Genomic DNA, 26216 nt, shown 5'->3' on the forward strand with positions numbered 1-26216 from the left:
ATCAAATTTAACTAATTCAATATGCTCATCAACAATAATACTTCAAAAAAAACATAAAGCTATGAAAACAATTACACATTTCCTTGAATAGTTATGGATGATTAAGAAGAGTGTCGATTTAAAGAACTAGTAACCTACATTTGCCAAAACAACCAAACTTCATCAAAACCCTATATATATATATATATATATATATATATATATATATATATATATATATATATATATATATACACACACACACACTAAAAAAACGCATAAAAATTTACCTTTGTTCGATCTAGAGTATCCCAAATTAATTTTGAAGTGCCAAACTGAAAGAGGAATGCACCCATTGATGGATTCAAGCTAGTGTATTTGTGGAGAGTGTCGAGTAATATTATGCTAGGATTTTGAGAAATAGGAAAATGAGAAGGAAAAGAAGTTGCATATTTGTGCAGCTATCTGTTCGCAGTTAGTAACTGCAAACAGGTAAAACAAAGTCAAAGGGCTGTTCGCAGTTAGTAACTGCGAATACTAACTACGAACAACTATTTTGTCTTTTTTGATTTGTTCGCAGTTACTAACTGCGAACAGCTCCATACCTCAGGTTTGAGATTTTCACGCTTACTTTTGGAATAAATTTGAAAATTGTATTATTTCGTTTATTTTTTTGATTTTTTATCTTAATGTTTTCAAATTATCAAATGTATTCTCGTTTAAAAGGTCTGGACTCAAGAAGCTAAGATGATGGTTGCCTTCAGATAAGATTTGCTACATTCTCATCTAAGAGCTCTCACATTAGAAAAGCTAAGTAAATGAGACGGAAATAATAGTTAAATAAAGGTGTAAGTGGACAGGAAAAAGGATGATTATAATTGCAAGAAACCATTAATACAGCGAATACGGTGGAGTTTATCACATCAATTTGCCATTAAGGCAACAACAAATGAGCCATCTTAACCCAATAAATCTAACTCATTTTACAATGCCTAAATCTATCCAAATCCAATACTTACTGACTTACATGTATTTTACACATCTGAATTTTGAAAATTTAACCATTAAATGAAAGCAACATATTTCCGTACGTTCACATTTTCATCAATGTCTCCTGTACAAGCATACTAGAAAGATGTGGTTGTTTTCTATATTCGTGTCTAGTATTGTTTGAAGCATCTTTTTAAGCTATGCTCTTTCCTCGAAAAAACTGCATCATACGAAAACTTTGGAGACGTGATGAATATTCAACTCTGCATACTTCTACACTAAAATTACAACACTCTCTCAGTCACACCTGTTGTCAAACAAAGATTTACGCCAAATGAGATCTAACACAAATCAAAGACAAATGTGATGAAAATTTGTATCAGTGTCAATCGAAAACACAAAAAGGGAAGGGATTGGGAACGGGGAGTTGGAAAGAACACAAATCCATAACAGACAGGAGGAGTATGTTTTACAAGCAAATCTCACCATTATTTGAGGGACTTTCAGCAGCATTAGAGACAGCGTGTAGAGAACAAAAGAGATTGCAAAAGCTGCAATTATGTTGTACGTTAATTTTTTATCATCTTTGCTTGGAACAAATGCCATTTTCAACGTGTTTGTTAGTTCAAATAGCCTATATGAAACCTGCACAAAGTTGGCATATAGAATGAAATGAGTAACAAATAACCAGATTCAACAAAAAGTATTTGCAGCATTATTTACTTACAGCCACATATATGGCACTGGTGAGCATGAAGTTCAGCAATGGATAATTTGGGATGATTGACAATAACAACTTGGGTTGTCCATCGGGCACACTTGATCTGAAAACGAACCCAAACATATTGAATTAGAGGACCACTAAAACTTGACAGAATGGTTAACAGGATGGAAAGATAAAATAGAGAACTTCACGGAGTGAAAATCATTCCATTACAAGTGTGTCAACAACATTGCATTGCAGGAGATCCTAATAAGTGCCTCAGCAGTCAGATATCTTTACTATTCTTTATGCTCTCACGCTATTTTCTAGGAGAAATGAATTATTGAATTCACAACTAAAATGGCTAGCAAATACATGATATACCACCACTATTAAAAAATGTTGAAGGGTAGTCACCTGACGTGAGTCGCCTCCCAACCCACTGAGCATCATTGGGTGAGCAACGAAAAGAATGCTCTTAGGGGCACCCAAGCGCTGCCAAGCCAGGCATAGGATTAGCAGTATCTTCTCTTTAAGAGGTTCATATGAGTACTGCCATGTAACCCCAATGAAAACATCTAAACATAATACTGTGGATTTTTGGAGATCAAAGGAAAACCGTTCGCCACAAAATTTTGCATGGAGGTTTATGGCGACTCAAGGAAGAGTCTAGAACCTCATGGTAGGGAAAGTTCAAGGTGGTACCAGACTACTCTAAAAGAAGCAATGATAAGATCTACCTCTTACCAATATTTCAAAAAATAATAATCAGTATAAATTGATCACAATATTAAATATACCTTAACCATATGTGAAACTGAGAGATGTAAGTCTCCAATGTGACTTTTCCAAGCCATCTACAAAACCAAAGCATAACCACAAAACGTATAAAGACAGAGAAAACCAATAAAAGATAACCACAAAACAAATGTATTAAGATATCTAAGCCCTACAGAGTACAGACATCATCCACATTATATTCGAAATTGAACTATGCAAAGATAATCTCGAAGGGTACTTACGCGAAAAGTGTCAATGAGTAGCTTCGGAATTGTTGGGTTACATTCCTCAAGCATATGTAGACACTATTTAATGAGCCAAAAAAAAAAATCAGAGTTTCACAAATATCTTCCAACAATTTGATTCCTAAATGAAGAAAATGATGCTTACGTGATTGGGATCCACGAGGTGTAAGGATGGAACTTATTGTACGTAATCTTATCTAGCTTGTATATGTACTCAAACCAGAGATACCCTATCTAGAGATCAGAATGGACGCATATCATCTCAGCATGCATCTAAAAGACTCAAACAAATTTGTTCAAAAGTGAGGGCAAAGGAAACAATATTACCGACAAGGAGCTCATCACAACAGCTGATTTAATAGCTATTCTTTTTTTCACTTCAGCCTCTTCCAGTTTCTCCATCCATCGCTCAACCTATGATAACAAAAATCAGAACTTAAACAAAGGTTTCTAGAAAAAATGACAATTCCACACCAGAAAATCAATAAGTTATTGGAAAGAGGACAAATTGGAATGCAAACGAACAAGTAATTAAATTTACCGTGGGGTGATAATAAGCATATATCATTCCAATTATCCAAATGTAGCGATCAAGACCTGAACGAAAATGCCACTCATGCAAGACAGGAAGATTTGGCTTTGCAGGATCAGTATAACCTTCAGTATTTAAGCACTAGTTAGATCTCGAAAAGTCAATAAGCATACAAATTTAAATCGAATAAGTAAAAAAAGATTTACCAAAAAGAAAATTGAATGGACTCCAGATCAGTTCAAATATCCCAGGAACTTCCCAAACCAGTATCACAGTTAAGAAACAAACACCAATTTTTAGGGCCATAGTCCATCCAATTTCATTATACTTGTGCATGATGCCAAGTGCACCATAAACCATGAGAGTGAAGAGAGTATGCATTGGGCAAATGTAATATAATGTATAACTATTGTTTAGGACAATGCAACAAAAGAACACCAAAAAATTTAGCCGCCACATCATCTGGTTGAGAAGAAACACAGTCAGAAAAGTCCAAGAGAAACAGAATAACAGACAAATATCGCATTTTAAGCACATCACACCTGAGCAAATCTCGCTAGGCTAAAATCTTTGCGGACATAATAATAGGAGAAGTTACCAAATCCAGTCATCCATACATATGCAGCAATAAAAACTCGAATAGCATTATAGATCTCAGTAGCAGCAAAATAGTGGTACATCAAAAACAACACCTGTCAAGTACAATTGAAAAATAGACTGAGAATCCAGGAAATAACTTAAGATTACTTACAACATCAATTTCAGAACTGCACAAAATACGTGCATCAAATGCAAAATTCAAAGCAAGTCATACAACTAGGTGGTCCATGGGTGTAGAATTATGTAGGTAACAAATACAATAATTAAACATACAAATGGGGCATCATCATAGAACTGTTAAGATAAATTATAATAATTTTTGGAGCAAACCTGCATCCAACCCTTCCATTCTTCAGTTTGATGCCTATTCAAATAAAGAATAGATTTTCCAGAGAACGGTGCTTTATCTTTGTGAATTGTAAATGAGGTAATAGATGCAACGATTATTAATAGAAAGTAGAGAAACAAGAATAAATCCCGATTGTAATCCTGCAACAAAAAATGACAAGGATTTAGTTGCTGAGGTAAGTAAAAGATGTAAGAAGTTAAAGTGAAGAAAATAAGGAGAGACTACATGCATATCAAGTTTCACAAATGTCCATGTAAGAAGGTAATCCACTCCACCCTCTCATATAATTCCCATTTCACTTCCCACACTCATCAAGACATAATTATTTAGTTGTTTACAATGTCCATGAAAGATGAATACAACCATGCAACATAGGCATGCTCATTATCATCAAGGCACAAACATAGATAAGTTTCATATTGTTTTTTAAGCAAAACTCTTATTGGAAATTCCAGGTACAGCCTAAAACAAAGTGCAGAGGTACAGCCTAATACAAAGTGCAGGAGTACCTTCTTAGATTCACCAAACAGATTTGTGCGGTCACAGACGTAGAAGTATGCCAGAAAGATACCAAATTCAGACCTGAAGATAATTTAACCGAATGAATCAAGCCTGCAATAAGAACCAGATCTAACCTTTGGAGTCTAAGGATAGAATCAATAAAAGGAAGATACAGACACTCACATGGCTCTCAATGTCAACCGATTGTCAAGCAAGAAAGTCTCATCCATTAGAAGAAACCTGGGCATATTAGACGACAGCTCATCAGTTTCCATCAAAATATAATACATATATACAACCTTATGTGGAAAAACACTTTCATTAAGCAGAAAGTCAGAACCAAACCTTGAAACATGATGCGTGAGTGTTTCAATTCGAGCTCTTGAAGACATCGGCTGCATGCTCCCACCTTCCAGCAAAACAGCCTTCTCATCTTCCTTAATTGCATCATTTCTAATCTCAACCAAATTAATCTCAGAATGCCTGCCAAAAGGAAAAATGCAGGAAAAAATTGTATTGAAAATAAACCAAAAAAGCATTAAACCTTGCAACTGCATCAATCAACAAGCCCCAATCCATGATTACAACGTTTACTTGCACACACATCATATATAAGTTACTCCATTCCAAAAACAGGAAAAAAAACTCAGAATATTAGCACGATTACTTTGGCATACAGAGGGAAATGTTTCTGAATTCAGCAACACGAATCACAATTACCTCCATGGAACAACCACCTGTGCATTAATCATACTTCCAGAAAAATATTTGTTTTGGGTGAAAAAAGTGTCAAAAGTTTCGCAAGAAAATAAGAACAGACATATTTTTTTTCTTTTAGTTGATTTAGGCTTCGAAACACTATCCAAGGAAGCAATAACTATAATCAAAAAATTCTTTCTAAAATAAATTTGTAGCTTAGTATAATGACAATAGAGGATTTACACTTAATTGAACTTTACACAAAGACTTCGTTCGGCATAGACAGATAGATTTTGTTGCTCATATCAAAAACTTCCATAAAAATACTAGTAATACTTCTGGCAGAAATATTGTCTATTGACACACGTGTTGACACTGGTCACTGATAGGATGTGTATTTTACAAGCTTGAATTATTCAACTATCCAAGAGCTGTTGATAGCACAGCTGATCAGGTTCAAAAAAAATACTCTCTGAGATTGCTCCTACTTTACCATCTTAAAACACTAACAAAACAAGCATCCAACACATCTTCAACCAGAGAAACGCAAAGCAAAAACAAATGCACATTAGGAGTCACCCAATCAAATGAAAGGCTATTAACTTCATTTAATTGTCAGAGAAAGGTTCCAGCATCTACATCTATTCCCATATTTCCATAAGTAAAATCGAAACCAAGGAATCACACTCACTGTTTCGATATGGTGGACTTTTTTCTGTACTCCAAAAATTCAGAATATAGCCATGCCACAAGAACTGGAACAAGTCCAAGAAGAAATGCTACCTGCAAAAAGGTTTCGATAACAATAATCAATGAAGGAAACCAAAAGGGCATAAAAATAACAAGTTGTTAGGGGTATAAAAAGTAGAACTCGATATTACATGGCAATCATATTTTTTCGATTCTATTAAAATCAACGAAAGTTGAACTTATTATGTTCTATATACTTAAAATCAGGTGTAAGATAGTGCAAACCGGTCTCCAATTTCAAAAATAAACCTCCTCCCCTTAAGATTAAAAATGCAAAGTCAAGTATGAGGCTTATTGCATTTTAGCTATTGCTTAAAAAGCATCAGTTGCCAACTTTTAGTACAAAGTATGGATGTTAGCGTAAACTGTAAAATATTCTTTTATTGAATTTTTAGAAAGGTCAAGAATTAATGCAACACCATCAACAAAATATTCCAATTATTATTGATAAATTCATTTTATAATTTATACAATCTCTTATGCACCACATGAATAATGTAAATACTCATTGAGATCACAATCTCAAACCTGCACAACATAATAAATTCACATCAAAATAGTAGGATACAAAAATGTATCATACGTAATTTATTTCTTTTTCTAATCATTCGTCTCGACCTCTCTTTTTATGGACATCCCATGTATTTTGTCACATGTTTTTTTGACTCAAAACAAATTTTTCAATAACACTGAGATAAAAGACCTATCCACAAATTCCGTAGTTGTTGTTCGGTGATGACATCAGGTGGGCGTAACTAGAGATGGAGTCAATACTAAGAGATGTGGACGCATACATTAGAAGAAAAAAAAGGGTTTAAACAAGTCCAAGTAAAACAAAAAATATGGAATGGCGTTTATTGAGTATAGAGGAACTGTAAAATTAAAAAACAATTGGACAAAAGTACAACGGAAAAGCAAGGTCGCATCATATCAAATTTGTCTTGTTGTAAAGGTTTGCAATTCTAACATTTTAATACTATCCCCCATCATAATAATGTAAAAAACTGTGTTTAAGGTCGGTTCAAAGGATATCTTCCCGTTTCAGACAATAGTTTGTGGTACAACTGTTTTGTGTATTGTATTATCGTGACTGTTACCGCATTTTTGCATTATGTGACCGAGTAAGTGTTCCAAGTACTGTAGATAATTTTTTACAAGTACAGAGATAAATCTCAAGATGTCAAGCGTAAACTTCAAGCTCGAATAAAGAGTTGCATCCAGAAATGATGTGAAGAGGTTCACCATGCAAAATATGGGTCGCATCACTGCATGGAAAGCGCTTTATATAGGTTTTTGAGGTAATCTTGACCCAAATACATGCAACGTCAACCGCAAAACAATCAGCATTGATTGCAAAAGTAGTTTCACGGATCCGAGATTTTTAACATTATCGAGATGTTTACTTAAACTCAAAAGAAAAATTCAACCAGACTGTCATAAGAGCAACATTACTATATGAGTTTTAAGAAGATATCATTATATAAAGTTTGGTGCCATAGGCTTATGTTAAGATGGATGAATCAACATGCCTTAAGTATAGATTTCAAACTAAAGACATTAAAAAGGGTCTTGAAGTCGTGAATATTAAAGAAAAGTTGATAAAAAAAATTCGCTTATGTTGGTTTTGGTCATGAGCAAGAAGATCAAATGGAAGTTGGAGATTTTGATGAGCTTCAAAGAGGAATAGGTGGTGAGCTAAAGATGACCTAGATAATACAAGTAAAGAATGACACGAAAAATATCAATTTGTATGAGCATACGACAATAGATAAGCATGAATGGAGGGAAAACTATGTAGATTGAAATGGATTTCCCGTATTGTAGAATTTATATTTTTGCTATCGAGATCTCTTAACTTAATTTGTTTTGTTTCATGTAGTTGACAAGATTTTATAAGTTGAAATTAAAGCTTTTGCTTTATTGGTATTGTTGTGATTAAAATACCATTACTACGAGGCATATTTGACTCAAATGTACAACATCAAAGAAGAAAACTATGTTTGAGGTAATATTTAAATGTACACATCTATTACTTAATATGAATTGTTGTAGCTTTTAGGAAAAGTAGTAAACAAGCATTTTACAGATATACAAATTTGTGATGGAGCACTTTATATCACAATTTCTTGACGAACAAATACTATTTATCAGAAAAAGGTCACATATCACAATTTTCATTATATTATAGGCTCCACCTAAGATTTTGTTGCTAACATTTTATTTTCTCCAAAATTGGGTATAAAAGGTCGTTAATTTATATTTTTTCATAACTCCTTAATGAATTTTATACTTTGAAGTTAAATGCATAGTATTTATCTATATCATGAACGTTATAGATAAATTCAAAGCTCCGTAGGTGAACATCAATCACATATTATTTCCTTGCAAATTTAAATTGAACATGTATGTAGGAAAACATTAAATAGGTGAATTGACAGATAACAAAGTTGCTCCTAAACCTAACTACTACAATGTTCTCACCACCAGATTTCAATGATTCAAACTAATTGTAGAGATTTGAACAGAGTTCACATCTCTGAATTACTAATTAAAAAAGGATTTGTTTTACCGGTTTACACTAATCAAAACTTGTCCACTGATCACAACTATTCAAAAAAAAATTCAAACTTCTTATTAAAAGTAATAACGGCGAATAAAGTAATCACATTGCAGCGATCAATTATAACTCAAGATAAAACATCAATCGATCATTATTCATAGAAATAAACGAAAGATCAAGAAGAAATTGCAGAGATGTACCTGGCCGGGAGTAGCAGGACTAGGAGGCACCATTGTTCAACACTTCTTCTCCAACAAAATCGGATTAAAAAAATTTAAAAAAAAAATTGAAGGCTGATTTTTCGAAAATTATTCAGTAGAGTGCATAAAGAAAGTGTAATGATAAGATTATTAAAGATCTACAATATTGTGGTGAGAATATTAGGGTAAGAAGATCCGACAAGATTTGGGGGAAATGGAGAGAGACAGACGTAGGAAAAAGTGTCGGTAGCGAGCATCAATGGCGCCGGAAGATGCAGAGTGTGAGAGAGTGTGGCACAGATTAAGTAAAATACGCGTAGACATATGACGGTGGAATAGGAATATAGGATTATGGGAATGGGACCGGGACTGGGAATGAAAGGAGATTCAAGTTTTCCAGTTGGCAGTTCAGTTGCGCACATCTCTTCCCCGCTAATTCTTCCTTTTTTTCCTTTAAATCGATGAAAATGAAATGTTAATTGTGTTTTATAATAATACTTACAAAAATCACATACGTGGTTCTGAGCATGATGTTTGATTGTATAGGGTCTTGAAAAATTAAAAGTCTTAATATTAAATTATTTTGTATATAAGGTGTTTAAGTTACAAAATTGTTAAAAAATATCATGATTTTAAAATTACACGGGGCCTTCACATCATTTGTTAATTTTTGCTCCGCCTTTGACAATCACAATGACATATATAATGGAGAAATATTACGATCAGTGGCAAATATACTAAAACGAATAAAGCATTTATTATGAAATATTTTATTTTGAGTAGTAAATCTACCATTCTTTAAAAGTTTATTCATATATTTTCTTTTATTTTTTTTTAATTTTAATCATATTTACACAATACTATTTCATTATAGACAAATATAATTTGTTTGATAATATGTTTCCAACATTAGCATGTTCGGAGTTTTGAGAGTTTTTTGAATAAATGGATCAAACTCTGAGAGATGGAGGGACTATAGTGAAAATGGACTACATATGACATCCAAGTATGTTTATTCTGAAACTGATTGTGTCCAACTATGTTGCTTCCTGCCATCGCTGACTACTACTTCACAATTTATTAGATTTACTATTTTTGATATAATTTTTAGTTGGTTTCTCGGTCCATTTTCCCTCCTACACTTTAAAATGTTTGGTATTTGGGGTGCCTTGATTTCATAAGGACCTTATACCATTTGGGTCATATGGTAACAATAATTGTATTATACGGAGTGTTTTGAAGAAAAGATGAAAAATAACCTGAGCAATTTTTCAGTAGGTAAAGCCGAGTTAGCTTTTCTGATGGCCAAATATCAATTTGTTATTTCTATTTTTCTTTCCCTATTTTTTGCTAGGATCATTTTGTATGTAATTGGGCCTTTGCGTTATAAATAGACCCAAAATACATTAGTCTAAGAATGTTCTTGATTCCTATTGTCCATCTCTAGCAATAATCCTACCCTAATCTCTCAACCTAATCTCTCTTCTTCCTAGTTGTTCATTAAACATTATTGTAAACATTGAAGTTTCTTGGAAGCTTGTGATTGAATATTAATATATCAAGGCTAGATAGTGGATATAGCCTACCTTGAATGAACCGGTCTAATTACTTTGTGTTGTTAATTGTTGTTTAATTTTTCATATTTATATTGAATTAAGATATAGGGTTTCAAATTAAATTTTCCAAATTCAATTTCAAGACTCTAATCATAAACTATAGGTGGTTTTAACGGTTAAATCCTTCAATTGGCATCAGAGAAAATGGTTCTCGGTATATATTTAAGTTATTTGGATCTAATGTGGCTTCAATGAAGTTGAATATTGAGAAATTTGATAGATTTCACACACTGGCTTGTGGGAAGGCGAGTTGAATGCTCTTCTTACTCAATATTTAGTGCAGAAGACTTAGGATGACGTTGCAAAGATGCTAGCTAGAATTTTAGTTAAAAGGTGAATGAAATCGATTCAAAAGCTCTTAGTGCCATGCAATTGTATCTCTCCATTGAAGTGCTTAGAAAAGTTGTGAAGGTGACTAGTACAAAGGGCACAAGGGGATAACTTGAATCTTTATACATGGTTAAATGTGTGATCAATAGGTTAATCTTAAAGAACGGACTCTATGATCTTAGATTAGAAGAATGTAATTTTCTCAAGATTCATTTGGATGAATACTATTATTACGGACTTACATAATATTGATGTTGTTTTTGATGATGAAAACTTAGCTATTTTCTTTTTTACAATTTGTGTTTTTAACCATCCTCTTACAAGAATTCTCGTGAAACTTTACTTTAGGAGGAATCGTAGTAGTGATGGTGTAGAAAATACTTTGATTCAAAGACACCTAATTGAGAAACAATTGACTCATAGCTCTAATGACGCAAAGAATAGAAATAGATTTAAGTCTAAGACTTCAAACAAGAGTAAAACATGTCACTATTGTCAGTTGAAAATGTACATTAAGAAAGATTGTTGAAAGTGGAAGAAGATGCATAAAGAAAATGGAGTTAAAGATTCTACATTCAAAGAAGCAATCTATGTTAATGAAAGTGATGATATTGGTGCTTCGGTGTCAACACATGGGTACAAAGGTGGTGATGAGTGAATTCTTAATTTCGATTGTTCTCTTCACATGACTTTTAATAAAGATTTATTTTCTATCTATAAGGTGGATGGTGGAAATGTAACCTTGGGTAATGTTGATACTTGTAAGGTTGTTGGCATTAGTAATTACAAGATGCATGATGGTGTTGTAAGAACTTTATGTGATGTGAGATATGTCCAAAAGTTGAAAAAGAACCTCATATCTTTGGGTACTTTGAATATTAATGGGTTTAGATGAAATGTGAAGTCATGAAGATCGCAAAAAGCTTATTGATTCTTATGAGAAATGTCATGGTTAGTAAATTATAAGTGTTACAAGGTTTCCTGGTTACCAAATTGGTTATGTTTCTCCTATACAATGATGGATTAGGATACCAAACTTTAGCATTTAAGACTTGGTCATATTTCTGCCTATACAATGATGGATTAGAATACCAAACCTTACCATTTAAGACTTGGTCATATGAGTGAGCATGAGATAAAAGAGTTAAGTAAACAAAGAGCAATTTGTGGGAAGAAAACATCATATATTATATATATTAATAAAAGTGTTGGAAAATGACAAATGTCATTGTTCAAGTGATTTGACAAATGAAATTATATTATAATGGACATAGTTAATTACATGACAACCTTACTTGATTTAGAATCTGATTTTTTGAAAAACATCATAGTTAAATTAGGTAAAGTTTAAATATGATTTATTATAGCATATTTATATACCAACCTAAAATTTGATATGTTTAATTAAATGAAAGAATGATATATTCAACAAATAAATTTTAAAAAAAAACATTAATAATTTATTTTTGATTTTAAAAAAATCATATATTCAACAAATTTAATCACGATAATGGAGTGTAATGTTTCATGCTAACAAACTCAAGTTTCTATACTACTTATATTTATATTACTAATAAATTTAATCACAATGAAGTATAACGTTGCCAGCCCTCCATGAAATTAAATTGAAATCAAAAGCTAGACTCGCCTTTTTAAATGAAATGAAAATAACGTCCTCCATACCAAAAATTAATAAAACTATACTCCATAGTCCAATGTTCATATGATAATCTTCCATTTTCGACTCTACAAGTATTAATCTATTTGGAATATCTAAAGCCAAAGCTATCCATGTCAATTGTCATTGTGGGTTCTGCTTTCTTTAACTCTTCTTTCCAACACTAACTTGTTCATTATTTGATTAATTTACATTAATATACATAAATAAAATTACAATGGAGAATCGAGTCTTATCTTAGTTGTACTAAGTACTGCCTTTCCTAGATAAGATCCTAGGATCGAATCTCAGCTAACCCTCCCCTTTTCTCAGCCAAAGTTGTAATAAAGAAGAGGAATTAGCAATTTATGTCATCAAATCTGGAATCTGAAGTTTGAGTAAAGCAAAGATCATTGTACATCTCTCAAAAGAACCTCATATGAATCCTACCAAGAATAGACAAAACTGACTACTCCATTTTTTTCACTAGCAACCTGGTCAAAGAGGATAAGCATATGTACTCCCAACGCTAAAACGTCACTATACAGTATACATGATGAACATAAGTCGATTCATCACTGAGATGCTCCAATCCTCCCCGAAGCTATGGAACATGTAACTTATGATCATGACACAACCTATGTACATCTCAAAAACAAACAGGTCCCACATTTTGATATTATTAATCAAATCTTTACACAGACTTCAGCAGCGGAAGAATAACACGACGCACCAAAGTCTGGACTGAATCCCTGTACTCAGCCTACAACTCTACTTTCCCGTTCTTCTGTACCAATTGATTGTTCCACTAATCTGCCAAGAAACAAATAATTCATGAATTAGTACAAAAGACGGCTCAGAACAATTGGGGCAATCTTGCTGAACTTGACAGTACCTGGGTGATTTAGAACCGGGTTTATTAACATAGCTTGCAGATGAAATCAGATCGTGCTGAATGGAAATTATGCTGTATGGAACTGCAGTTGGGATAGGATATCCTTGGATACTTGCAACAGGGCTAGTCCTAGATGATATCCCTGCAACATGACATAAATCATATGATCTTTGATTCTTAGAAATTACCCTCTCAATTTTTAGCTTGGCAGACTCTAAAATTTATTTACCAAAAGTTTCTTCATCTTGTAGTGTATTTACATTTCACAACAAATGACAAGTTATAAACTCCATTGCTTAATCGCTTATATACTAACCTAGTCTCAAATTTGTAATTTATGTTCTGTTAATGAGCCAATTTAGAAGCCGCCTATTCTTACAAAAAGATTATGCAACACAAGTAATTTACAGATTCATTTAACATGATGAAAATCCCCATATTGGGTTTACAGAGAATTATGTCAAAAATTTATAGATGTAGAAGGGCAGAACTTTGACAAACAAAGGAATCATAACCAGAGCATGGACTAGACTTTAAAGAGGGTCACCAAGGTGACAAATTTGTACTCTATACATCTTCCCCACATAAATTTGGCGGATAACTGCAAAGAGGATGAGATGAATGTGCAGTGAAGACAAGATGCGAATTAAGTGAGCACCAAGAGGAGACTAACACTGTTTGGATTGGGGAATTGGAGGGAAAGGAAGGGAAGAGACTTGAAGGAATATGTTTTCCTTTATTAAGGAATTAAATCACTCAATTTTGTTAATAATCATATCTCTGAAAAAGTGAACTGTTTTGAAAGGAAAATAGTATTTCTATCCCTTCTCCTTCCCCCTTCTCTTCACTTCTAAATAAACAAGGGGGACTCTATTAATATTCTCTTCTCTTCTTTTGCCTTCCCTCCCTTATCCTTCGCTTCTAAAGGGGGTGTTAGGTATCATTAATTTGGAAATGGGCAATAAAATTAATTTTTTTGGTTGTACTTGTTTAAGTAACAATTTTCGTCTGTTGAAGATAACGAATACCGCCGATCTGTTACCTCACACCACTAATGGATAACGAGTACCTTTTGCTTAAAAGAAACCAAACAAGACTTAATGATAAGGTTATTGTTAGCATTTCATCTTCTTATCTGTATGCATTCCTTTTCCAAACAGCCTCTTAAATCTTTAACCAAAAATGATGCAAAACGTAACTCAATAATGACGAATAAAGACTAAAACATCTCAGGAAGTATGAGACTGTCCACTCATTGCAGTTCATTTGCAAATTAAAATAAACGTCACTCGCTTAGATCTATGAGGATGAAATCAAACATACGCTACATGAATAATACAGGAAATTTTAAGTAACAGAACATAAGTAACTAAAATTAGGACTACCTTGAAGTAGCAGAACTAGGCAGAACAAAACAGTGAGCAAAGTTGCAAATAACTGATTTTTTGAAGAAGAAACCTTAGCTTCTTTCGCCTTCTTCAAAGCTTTCATACGCTCAACTCTAGCACGCTTCAACTTAGCAAGTTCATGAAGTTCTCTTATCAACTTTTGATCAGCTGAATCCAATGACAAACCTCTAGGCGGGCGAGGGTGTTTTGGGGGTTTCTTAGCACTCATTGCCCTCGGCCTCTCCTTAACTACCTTCTTCGCAGGTACTTCAACTTCCACTACCTTCTTCTCTAATACCATCAATTTCACATCCTTTAAATCATCCCCACAAGTCATAGCCACCGACGAAGTTACCCTCCCCTCAAACTTAATCCCCTCATCACTACGACTCTCAGTGCATAATTGCTTCATTCTATAATTTCCAATTTCTTCACCCCCACTTAATTCTAGGTTATTACAACATCCACCCATTTCAAGATCAGTTTCAAATAACCCATTTTTTATAGTACTATCATTCTCCATTGCAACACCACCAATAACTAATCTAACCCTAATCTCAGAACAACACTCAATTCACTTATGAGCAATTTCTCAGTATTGACAAAAAAACCCACAATTGTTTTACAATTTACTACACAAGATTCACCCTTAATTTGACTTATCACCAGTCATAATATCATCATTATTGGAGCATAACCCTGCAATTCAAGTTAAAACATTCAAGATATGCCCACTTAGAGAATTGCAGGAAATTTTCAAGTGCTAAAAATAAAAAGATTGACATCAAGCAATTAATATTAATAACCCCTAAATTTGCTCAGATTCCAACATCAATTCAGCTAAAAGCCAGCTATTTTAATGTAACAAACAACATCATATAATCAATTAATAATATTTAAATCAAGAATAAAATACCTTCAATGGGAAGCAAAGAAACTGCAGATCCGAAGCTGACAATTTCGGCAAAAAAAGAGGGTACTAATAAGTTTACTAACAAAATTTAAAAGGTAATTTACTAGTACTTGTAATACTGTGGAAGAAAAACAAGATGAAGAAGCATCTACATTCTAATTTCTACAGTAACTTCTTCTATTGTGTGATGCTTTTCTAAAATGGAAAGATATTATAATGATGATGGAGAATTGATATTATTGACAGCAGTTGTATATCATACGTAATTTATTTCTTTTCGTAATCATTCGTCTCCTCCCATGTAATTTGTCACATGTTTTTTTTTTTTTGACTCTAACAACTTTTTCAATGACACCAAGATAACAAGACCTATCCAACAAGTTCCACAGTTGTTGTTCGGTGAGGACATTAGCTGGGCGAAACTAGAGATGGAGTCAATTCTAAGAAATGTGGAAGCAGAAATTAGAAGAAGAAGGGCGTTTATTGACAATAGAGGAGTTACATTAAAAACGATTGACCTCTCCAAAGTATAGAGCAAAAACAAGGTCAAATCATATCAATTTTGTTGACTTGTAAAGGTTTTCACATCTAACATTTTAATACTACCCCTTATCGTAACAATGTAAAAAAATTGTGTTTAAGATCGGCTCAAGAGATATCTTATGGTTTCAAACAATAGTTTGTGGTACAATTGTATTGAATTATCATGATTGTTACCGCATTTTTGCATTATCTACCCAAGTAAATGATAAAGCTCAAGATGTCAAGCATAAAATTCAAGCTCGAATGGAGAGTTGCATTTAGAAAATGATGTGAAGAGGTTCACCATGCAAAATATGGCTCGCATCACTGTATGGAAAACGCTTTATATAGGTTTTTGACGTTATCTTAACCCAAATACATGCAACGTCAATCGCAAAACAATCAGCATCGATTGCAAAAGTAGTTTCATGGATTCGAGATTTTACATAATGTCGATATGTTTAACAAAAGTCAAATGGAAAATTCCACCAGAATATCATAAGAGCAACATTATTATATGAGTTTTAAGATGATATCATTAATCATTATATAAAGATAAATAATTTGTGAATTACGGTCTTAAAGTTAGCAAATTTGCGAATTACAGCCTCAATGTTTTTTTTTTTGCAAATTACAACCACCAAAGTATCATAGTTTATAGGTTCAAGCCAAAAACACAGAACTCCGACCACTTAACCTAAAATTCTGACCACCAAAATGGTCAGAATTCAGTATTTTGGTCTGACCCTGCAAACTTTAATACTTTAGTGGCTATAATTCGCAGAGGTTGTAATTCGCAAAAGTGCTAAAACTTTAAAACTGTAATTCGCAAATTATTCTATAAAGATTCGTGCCATAGGCTTATGTCAAGAAGGATGAATCAACATGCCTAAAGTATAGATTTCAAACTAAAGACATAAAAAAGGGTCTTGAAGTCGCGCACGCGCGAATATAAAAGAAAAAATGAGAAAAAATAGTTTGTGTTGGTTTTGGTTATATGCAAGAAGATCAAGTGGAAGTTTGAGATTTTGATGAGCTTCAAAGAGGAAGAGATGAGCAAAAGATGACTTGGATAATACAAGTGAAGAATGACACGAAGAATATGAATGTGTATGAGCATATGACAATAGATAAGATCATAAGAATGAATGGAGAAGGGAAAACTATGTTGATTGAAATGGATTTCCCGTATTGTAGAATTGATATTTTTGTTATCGAGAGCTCTTAATTTGTTTTGTTTCATGTAGTTGACAAGACCTTATATGTTGAAATTAAGGCTTTTGCATTACTGGTATTGTTGTGATTAAAATACCATTACTACTAGGCATATTTGACTCAAATGTACAACATCAAAGAAGAAAATAATGTTCAAGGTAATAATTTAAATGTACACATCTAATACTAATATGAATTGTTGTAGCTTTTAGGAAAAGTAGCAAACACGGATTTTAAAGATATATGATGGAGCACTTTATGTCACAATTTCTTTACGAACAAATACTATTTAACAGAATAAGGTCACATATCACAATTTTCATTAAATTATAGGCTCCACCTAAGATTTTGTTGCTAAAATTTGATCTTCTCCAAACTTGGGTATAAAAGGTCGTTAATTTATATTTTTTCATATCTCCTTAATATACTTTGAAGTAAAATGCATGGTATTTATCTATCTCATGAACATTATAGGTAAATTCAAAGCTCTGTAGGTGAACATCAATCACATATTATTTCCTTATGTTAAATTAGGCTAGGGTTATTGTGAATGCTAACATAGTAATGGGAAAATACGAGATGCACACATTTATAAGCTAAGGAGATACTATCCCAAAACTATATGGCAATGGGAATAAGAGCTGCAATAGCTTAGCTTACAAAGTGTGCACACCATCTTTAATTTGTCCATGCTGGGAAAACATTAAATCGGTGAATAACAGATAACAAAGTTGCTCCAAATCCTAACTACTACAATGTTCTCAGCACAAGATTTTCACTGATTCAAACTAATTGTAGATATTTGAACTGAATTCACATCTCTGAATTACTAATTAAAAAAGAATTTGTTTTACAGGATTACAATAATCAAAACTTGTCCACTGATCACAACTATTCAATAAAAATTCACACTTATTATTTAAAGTAATAACGTCGAATAATGTAATCACATTGCAGCGATCAATTCTAATTCAAGATAAAACCTCAATCGATCATTATTCATAGATAATAAACAAAAGATCAAGAAGAGATTGCAGAGATGTACCTGGCCAGGAGTAGCAGGACTAGAAGACACCATTGTTCACCACTTTTTCTCCAACAAAATTGGAAAAAAAAATAGGATGATTTGTTGAAAATTATTTAGTAGTGTGCATAAAGAAAGAGTAATGATATGATTAATAGAGATCTACAATATTTTGGTGAGAATGTTAGGGTTAGAACATCCGACGAGAATTGGGGGAAACGGAGAGACAGAGAGAGAGAAAAAAAAAACGTAGAAAAAGTGTCGGTAGTGAGCAGATGACGGTGGAATAGGATTATCGGTATGAAAGGAGTTTTAATTTTCCAGTTGGCAGTTCACTAGCACACATCTCTTCCCCGCTAATTTTTCCTTGAATTTTCCTTTTTCCGTTTCGAAATATTTACAATTAACGTTAAAATATTTAGTAGAGAAATAGACATATTTGTTAAATATAATGGAATGAATTAAGTATTTATTATACTATATTTTATTTTAAGTAATGTTTTTACTATTTTTTTATTCATATATTTTTTTAAGAAAAAATTTCAATTACATTTATAGGGTCAGGCCAAAACATAGAATTCTGACCATTTTGGTGGTCGGAATTTAAAGTTAAGTGGTTTGAGTTTTTTATGTTTTTGGCCTAAACTTGTATACTTTAATACTTTGTTGACTGTAATTCACAAAAAATAAATATTAAAACTATAATTCGTAAAAGTGTTTAACTTTAAGGCTGTAATTCGCAATATTCTATTTTAAACAAAGAATTATAATATTTTTAGGTACATCTACCGGATCAATTTAGGTTGACCAAATATATTATATTGCTTTAAATATTTAGGTTCATTTGATTGTATTACATTCAATTTCACGAGTACTAGTCGCTTATTATTGGTCTCAAGTCTAGATAAAAGGAGGATAGTGAATAGTGGAATAGTGACAATCCGCTAAGCAAAGCTTAGTCGTATCCTATGATTATGAACCGTAAATTAATTCTCATGGGTAATGAGGAGACAACCAAAAACTAATGACATAGGTCGACAATGAATGTAATTCATCTCTTGAGACATATGATGGAGTACTATAGCGCTAAAAAAAAGACTTGTACATGATTTTTATTGACTTGAAAAAATCATATGACAAGGTATCAAGAGAAATACGTTAGTGGCCAATGACAAAGAAGAGTATTCCATAGAAAAATATTAATGTAGTGCAAGATATATATCGAGAAGTAAAGACGAATGTTATGACATGTGGAAGGTTACCAGAGTGTTTTTCAATCACAGTTGTCTTTCATTAAGACTCGGCCCTAAGCCCTTTTCTTTCGCAGTGGTCCTATATGAGATAACTCAATTGATACAAGAAGATGTGTCTTGGTACATGTTGTTTGCCGATGACATTATTTTAGTTGATGAGATCAAAGAGTGGGTAAATGTTAAGTTAAAACGATATATATGTGTCTTGGTAAATGCTAACTTTAACATAAATGAGTTAACAAAGACACTATAAGACAAATCTAAGAAGTAAGTCAATTAATTGAGTCTTAAATTATAATCTGTAGGTCACAAATTTGAGTCGCCTTAAGTCATTGGTCATTGACTTTAAGATCCTTGAAAATAATTGGTGTACACAAGCCGACCCAAATACCCAGGATATCAAACAAAAAAATGCATTATCAAGCTAGAAAAAAAAAATAAGTTACTCCAAATGGATGCTTTAAATATATTATATCGAATTTAGGATATCCAAAAAGTGTGACCATTGGATTAAACTTGAGCCAGAACCATCTTTATATTCTAGTATTGTATTCCTCTTACAAATCGCATGACTGTATCACTATCCTATCCTATAATTTAATATTAATTAATTTTGTTTTTTTAGTACTTGTAATTTTAGATTATGTTCATTGGTCAGTCAAAAATAAGAGCCCCTTATCAGTAAATACTAAATACTCTGGTGATATCGCCCGTAACTTAGACTCCTATAGTGCTATTTCACAACAATCTAATTAGAGCATTTGTAATGGTGATTCAATATTGGGTCACATGACCCAACAAAAAGGAAAAACCTTATTATGGTAATCTAATTTAAGATGGGTCATAGAAAAGGTTGGATGATTGTGTCTTTGGATGACCCGTTCAATAGAACGGTCATCTGAATTTTTTTCAAATCATTTGCCACGTGTCAGTCCATGATTGGCCCGCAAAAAGGAAAATGCATCAGCTTTCCCAGTCAATCCTGCTGCACGCCACTTGTCCTGTTTTGATTGGCTATGAAAAAATAGTCATTTTTTCCCTTTATAAAATAATTTTAAAAAAAAAATTATACCAACGGTCATATTTTTTCGAGATCTATAAAATGAGACCCATATTGAATATTTTGACATAATTTTTTTTACATATTTTGTTCTTAAATATTAAAAAATATTTATTAAAAATTATATTTATATTTATATTTATTAAAAAATATTATTTTTATTAAAAGAATAATTTTTTTTAATTATAAAATAGTAGATGTATTTTAATCAAATAAAAAATTATATTATCTTTGTACATAAAAATATTATTATAAAAAAATAAAAATAAATGTTAGATAAATTAAGGGAGAGAAATTATGGTGGGGTAGAAAAAAAGTAAGAAAGAGAGGATGATGACCTTTTAAAAGAGGTCATTGTTAATAAAATTAGGTTGAAAGATGAAATTTTAGGAGAGAGAAAAATTATGAAATAGTTTGATGACCTTTTTTTTGGGTCATGAGTAAGGAATAAGGATGGCCTTAGAGTTCACTGTTCACTACAATTTTTTCGGATCCTCTTGTATGAGTCCATCTTACTGTAAGAGTAAGACTATCAAAAAAATATTTTTTAAAAAAATCTGAATGCGCACTTGATAGGAAGTAATTTTTTTAAATAGTTTGAACTGACCCAATTAAAGTAGTCTTACGGTGAAAAGACCTCAATAAAGAATTGTTGAATTATATCATGTCCACTTGTATTTGTATTATGGGTATTCTTATTTATCATCATGTCCACTCGGGTAAGTTTGGCCCCTTTTGGTACGAACAACCATAGTATCTAACTCGGCCCGTTATCATTTCTCCATTTGACGTACACCAATCAACATATGTCATCATTATCATACTCAATATCTGTCAAGAAGCAAAAAAAAAATAATCATTAGTGCAAAATTATTTGGTAAATACTCCTATCATTTAGATTTACTAAAAAATTATATAATTTAAAAGGTACACTTTGAAAAAAACAATTGAGTTTTTTTATACAAAATACAATAATAGAAATATAATATAAAAGGGTGAGATCAGAGTAACAATTTTATTACATTATTCACAAACACCAAAAACGTAGGAAAAGATCTATTTGTTCTAAATTGGTACTCAAATGTTGACATTTTGTTTCGTACCCCACCAGAAGCTGCACGCACTACACGTGCTTTTTAGCATCCTACAGCTACTACTCCTCATCATTTCCATTTGCCAAATATTATCCAAAGCAATTGGTCAGGCTCAGGCGTCAATTTTTTATTAAGAAAATGTCATTAACCAAATGCCCAATTCATTTTATGCCAATTGCGATAATAAATTTCTGATGATTTAAAATATTCCCTAAAAAAAGAACTTAACAAAAATACAAAAGTATTAACTAAAATATTTGGTCATCTCAAAATGGGTTGTTCAGTATATTGACTCAAGCCCAACACATTCTACGATTGGATTTTTACCCCATCTTGTATGAGATCTTCTAATCATAAGACGGATTTATATAATTAATCAATTTTCTAATTGAAACCATCTCATTTAAGAATTTGTGTTATAGTATTGCATTGCAAATAGAAATCCAAAATGGATATAAAAAATGGCGAAAGAAGTAGCCCAAAAACCACCATTGGAGAGCAAGACAATTAAGCAAAAACAACATTCGATAACTAAAACAGACAATTACCATAAAAGGCCTAACTTACACCTCTAATACTGAAGAAAACACCTAAACTACGAAAACTAAAATAGAGTTCATAACATGTATCTGAAACTGCAACAATTCTTTTCTACTCATGCTATGCACTTTCTCTTCCTGTTTCCCAATATAGTGCAACATGAAGATGATACTCCTACTAAATAAGGCTAAAAGGGCACCATAAGGATCATATTACTAGTATAAAGAGATAGGGATTGACTTACATGCCGATGGGTCTCCATCGGCATTTTTAAGAAGGCGGTAGTGGTCAATACCGCAACCACCACCCCTTGACGGTTACCGCTTTGATGGTCTCTCATCATCATCATCATCTCCTCCGTCATCATCTACGGAATCATCATCACCTGACCTTTTGCGCTTTGACGGGGCCTCAACTTTCCCACCATCTTCGTCATCGTCATCATCCTCATCTTCATCGGTATCTTCATCCTCACCGTTCTCATCAGGCTCAAAGTCAGAGGCATCCAACTCATCCTCGGCAGGAGCAATAGGGCGGACAAGATACTCAGTGTTGGGCTCCTACACAATCAGATCCAGGGATCCGTCAAAAGTCAAGATCCACACAAAGACAAGCAGCATATTCGATAAGTGTTTAAACTACAATCGTAAACCCACCGCCCACCGGTACTAAGACTAGTTTCTGGTTAATTTTCTGACCGTTACTCCAGCCATTGTTGTTAAACTACAATGATTTAACATAGCCCAAAGTGACAGCATAATAAACCAATTCTACTAATCAACTACAGCACACTGCTCTCTCTGACCCGTGAGTTAATGGCCAGATAATTGCGAGCTATTTTAGGTTAATATAGCCGATGAGACCAGTGTTGCATGATTCGTTAATCGTTTCGCGAATTGAAACAAACAAATTATAGTCAGTTTTAGGCATTTGAACCATTTTGCGCAAATCGCAAATTCAAAAGGCGAACATATGAGCAAATTATGTTTCATTGAATGAGACAAATAGATTAACTAGGGAATAATATCCAAGAATATTCTGTTACACCCTACTTTGATAATCAATAAACAAATAAAAAGATCACATCCAAGGAGATTACTTCAATTTACCAAAAGATGATCAAAAACAAAAATCACTCCAAAAAGTGTACCTCTAGCATGTTTGTGAATTGTGAAGCTTACCAGACCTCATAGTCAATACAAAAATGCTACACAGCATAAAATCTATGCTCGGGCCTGCATGGCCCGATTATTCGATTAAAAATCTAATAATATTGAATTATCAACAATCAAGTTAGTTAACTAGATGAGTGTTCGACAAACCTTATACAATATATCATGATTGTTAGATTTTACTGCTCCAATCGAGATCTGATCTTATTATTAAACACTCTCCATCAACACCGACAATAACAGCTCAACACGTTTTCTAACAAACTCAAGTAAATCATACCAAAATTTAAATCAAAGTCATTATCTTAAAAAGACACCCAAATTAAACACAGCCCCAAATTTTAATTTATTAACAATTAAATTTTTTTAAAAAAAAAAACCAGTCCTTCAATTATCCAATGAGTTACCGGCAAAAATTCATGAAATCAGAACATATTAACATCAAAGGTTACCATGAAAGATAAATTCCTTTATCCCTAAAATATGGAAAATATATATATATACATATATATATATATATATATATATATATATATATATATATATATATAACTTTTTACCTCTCAAAGCTGTCACGCACAATCTCACCCCAAAAAATATCCGAAAACGAATAAAACAATTTTAGATCCAAAAAACATTTCTTACATGCTCACATATATAATAATTCTTCAGAGAAACGATCAAATCTTTATAAACCCTAAACTGTACAAATAACCAGAAAACAAGACGACTCCATTTGATAACCACCAAACTATAAATTGACCAAAATACCCTCAACGTGGAACATATAAAAGTCTAGATCTACACTACTGAAGAATAGATCCAACAATTTTAACTGTGCATGTCAACCAACAAAATATGTTCAATCAACAAATAACTTTAGATTCATTCAAAAATACTGTAAAAATAACAAAAAAAAGATGAATCATGTTAAACAAGTTTTAAAGAATATCAAAGATAGATCGAACGAAAAATATATCGAAATTAGGTCAAAACTTACAGATCTGTATATTTCAACAATGAAAACGGTTTTATATAGTTGAATTTAACAAATTTTACCTCGTCATCGTCTTCATCATCGTCGTCATCGTCATCATCGTCGTCTTCGTCATCATCGTCATCAGCGGCGTCATCCTCATCATCTTCACTCTGAACCGCAGGAGCATCAGAAGACTGTAGACCTTCCTGACCATCATCCTCATCCTCATCATCATCCTCATCCTCACCTTCGTCCTCGCCTTCGTCCTCAACATCATCCTCATCGTCATCCTCACCATTTTCAGCATCTTTTACCTCACCATCAACCTTTTCTTCCTCAATTTCCTCAAATTCCTCCTTATTTTTCCCGTTTTTCAACCCCATAACTTCTTTCTTCGCTGCCTCAATTTCTTTCTCTTTATCCATGATCATCTTCTTAGTTTTCTGAGATTTTCTAAAACTTCTTTGAATTTTTCGAATTAATTTTTTTTTTTTGAAGAAAAAATGTAAAGCAGGGGTTAAGGAAGGGAGAAAGAGAAAAACAGGGGAGCTGCTTCGTTCGTTTGTTCGAACCAGTAGGAACCCTTGAGTTCGAGTGATCTCAGCCGTTGGAGGTAAGGGGAGGAAGGATTGATGACGTGGTATGAGATCCAACGGTTGCGGATTGATTGTTCAGTATCTTTTGTGTTTTCTAAAACTCACGTGTATTGCGCGTGTGTGAAAATTTAGGGTTAAGTTATGTTTGATATTTTTGAGAGGAATCTGATTTTGTAGTGGTTTAGCTCTCGCGAATATTCCTCCAAAATATCATTGGCTTTCGCCATTTAGTTGAGCCTCCTTTTAGATAGAAAAGCTAATTGGATTTGGGCCTTGGTCTTTTTTTGGATAATTCAGTGCATTTGGTTCTTTTGGTCAATCACAAATTGTTGTGAAAAAAGATATTTTCGAGAAACGTATTAGATATGTGGGTTAAATAGCCAAATTAATACAAATTAAAGAGAAAATAAAAATATGGGTTTTTTATTTTAAGATCATCTCTTTAAAAGACAGTCTCTCACAAATGTGGTTGTTGGTCAATATGTCCGTTTTATAATATTTACACTATTTTGACTTGATATGAGCATTAAAAAAATGATCATTTGATAGAAAAATATCATTGTTATTCTCACATGATGACAAACGTGTGGTATTTAGTTTTTTGTTGTGGTTTTGCAAAACTAAACAAAAATTGTTTTTAAGAAAACGTTTTACCAAACCAATTTTAGTTTTTTTTTTTAAAAAAAAAAACAAAAATCTGGAAATAAAAACAAAACAAAACGATATCATAGTTGCTTAGTCATGTTGGTTACAAAATCTATTGCTTGAACTCTCATGCACCATCTTACAAAGTTACTCATATCTATTGTGACTTTCGCAGTACAAATTTACCCCATATTCTATCCAACATTAATGTATCAAACACATCTAATTATACATCTACTTTATTAGGAAAAAAGTTGCTCCTAGTCAGCTGTTCGCATCATCCATGCCAAAGATTTACCGAAAGTACTCTTTTAGATGAATTTCGATACAATCTCAATGTTCATATACTGTAACACCCTGAATTTTCGACCCTTTATACGAAACCAAAACTGCAAGGGAACGGAGAAAATTCGAGTGTTACATTAAAAT

At 32.7% G+C, this 26216-nt stretch overlaps 3 protein-coding genes across 4 annotated transcripts; all 3 read right to left on the minus strand.

Annotated features, from left to right (window-relative positions):
- Positions 1–832: 832 nt before the first annotated feature.
- LOC130825265 (protein REDUCED WALL ACETYLATION 2-like) lies at positions 833–9338 on the minus strand. Its single transcript, XM_057690398.1, has 16 exons — positions 8889–9338; positions 6070–6161; positions 5025–5162; positions 4863–4919; positions 4688–4760; positions 4160–4318; positions 3772–3921; positions 3436–3691; positions 3239–3354; positions 3025–3111; positions 2843–2931; positions 2695–2757; positions 2473–2529; positions 1697–1793; positions 1456–1614; positions 833–1276 (listed from the first exon to the last, which is right to left on the minus strand). Exons 1-16 carry the CDS (start codon positions 8919–8921, stop codon positions 1271–1273), a joined length of 1632 nt encoding a protein of 543 aa, XP_057546381.1. The 5' UTR covers positions 8922–9338; the 3' UTR covers positions 833–1270.
- A 3518-nt stretch (positions 9339–12856) lies between these two features.
- On the minus strand, positions 12857–18875 carry LOC130825266 (uncharacterized). 2 transcript variants are annotated; one of them, XM_057690401.1, is made up of 5 exons: positions 18470–18875; positions 15691–15725; positions 14772–15473; positions 13387–13528; positions 12857–13304 (listed from the first exon to the last, which is right to left on the minus strand). In XM_057690401.1, exons 3-5 carry the CDS (start codon positions 15295–15297, stop codon positions 13250–13252), a joined length of 723 nt encoding a protein of 240 aa, XP_057546384.1. In that variant the 5' UTR covers positions 15298–15473; positions 15691–15725; positions 18470–18875; the 3' UTR covers positions 12857–13249. The 2 variants fall into 2 exon arrangements, with proteins under 2 accessions (XP_057546384.1, XP_057546382.1); XM_057690399.1 differs by lacking the exon at positions 15691–15725.
- A 3454-nt stretch (positions 18876–22329) lies between these two features.
- LOC130825267 (uncharacterized) lies at positions 22330–25565 on the minus strand. Its single transcript, XM_057690402.1, has 2 exons — positions 24627–25565; positions 22330–22955 (listed from the first exon to the last, which is right to left on the minus strand). The coding sequence occupies exons 1-2, from the start codon at positions 24975–24977 to the stop codon at positions 22713–22715; spliced, it is 594 nt and encodes a 197-aa protein (XP_057546385.1). The 5' UTR covers positions 24978–25565; the 3' UTR covers positions 22330–22712.
- Between the last annotated feature and the right edge of the window lie 651 nt (positions 25566–26216).

This window comes from Amaranthus tricolor, chromosome 10 (genome assembly GCF_026212465.1).
Source record: "Amaranthus tricolor cultivar Red isolate AtriRed21 chromosome 10, ASM2621246v1, whole genome shotgun sequence".
NCBI classification, from domain to species: domain Eukaryota; kingdom Viridiplantae; phylum Streptophyta; class Magnoliopsida; order Caryophyllales; family Amaranthaceae; genus Amaranthus; species Amaranthus tricolor.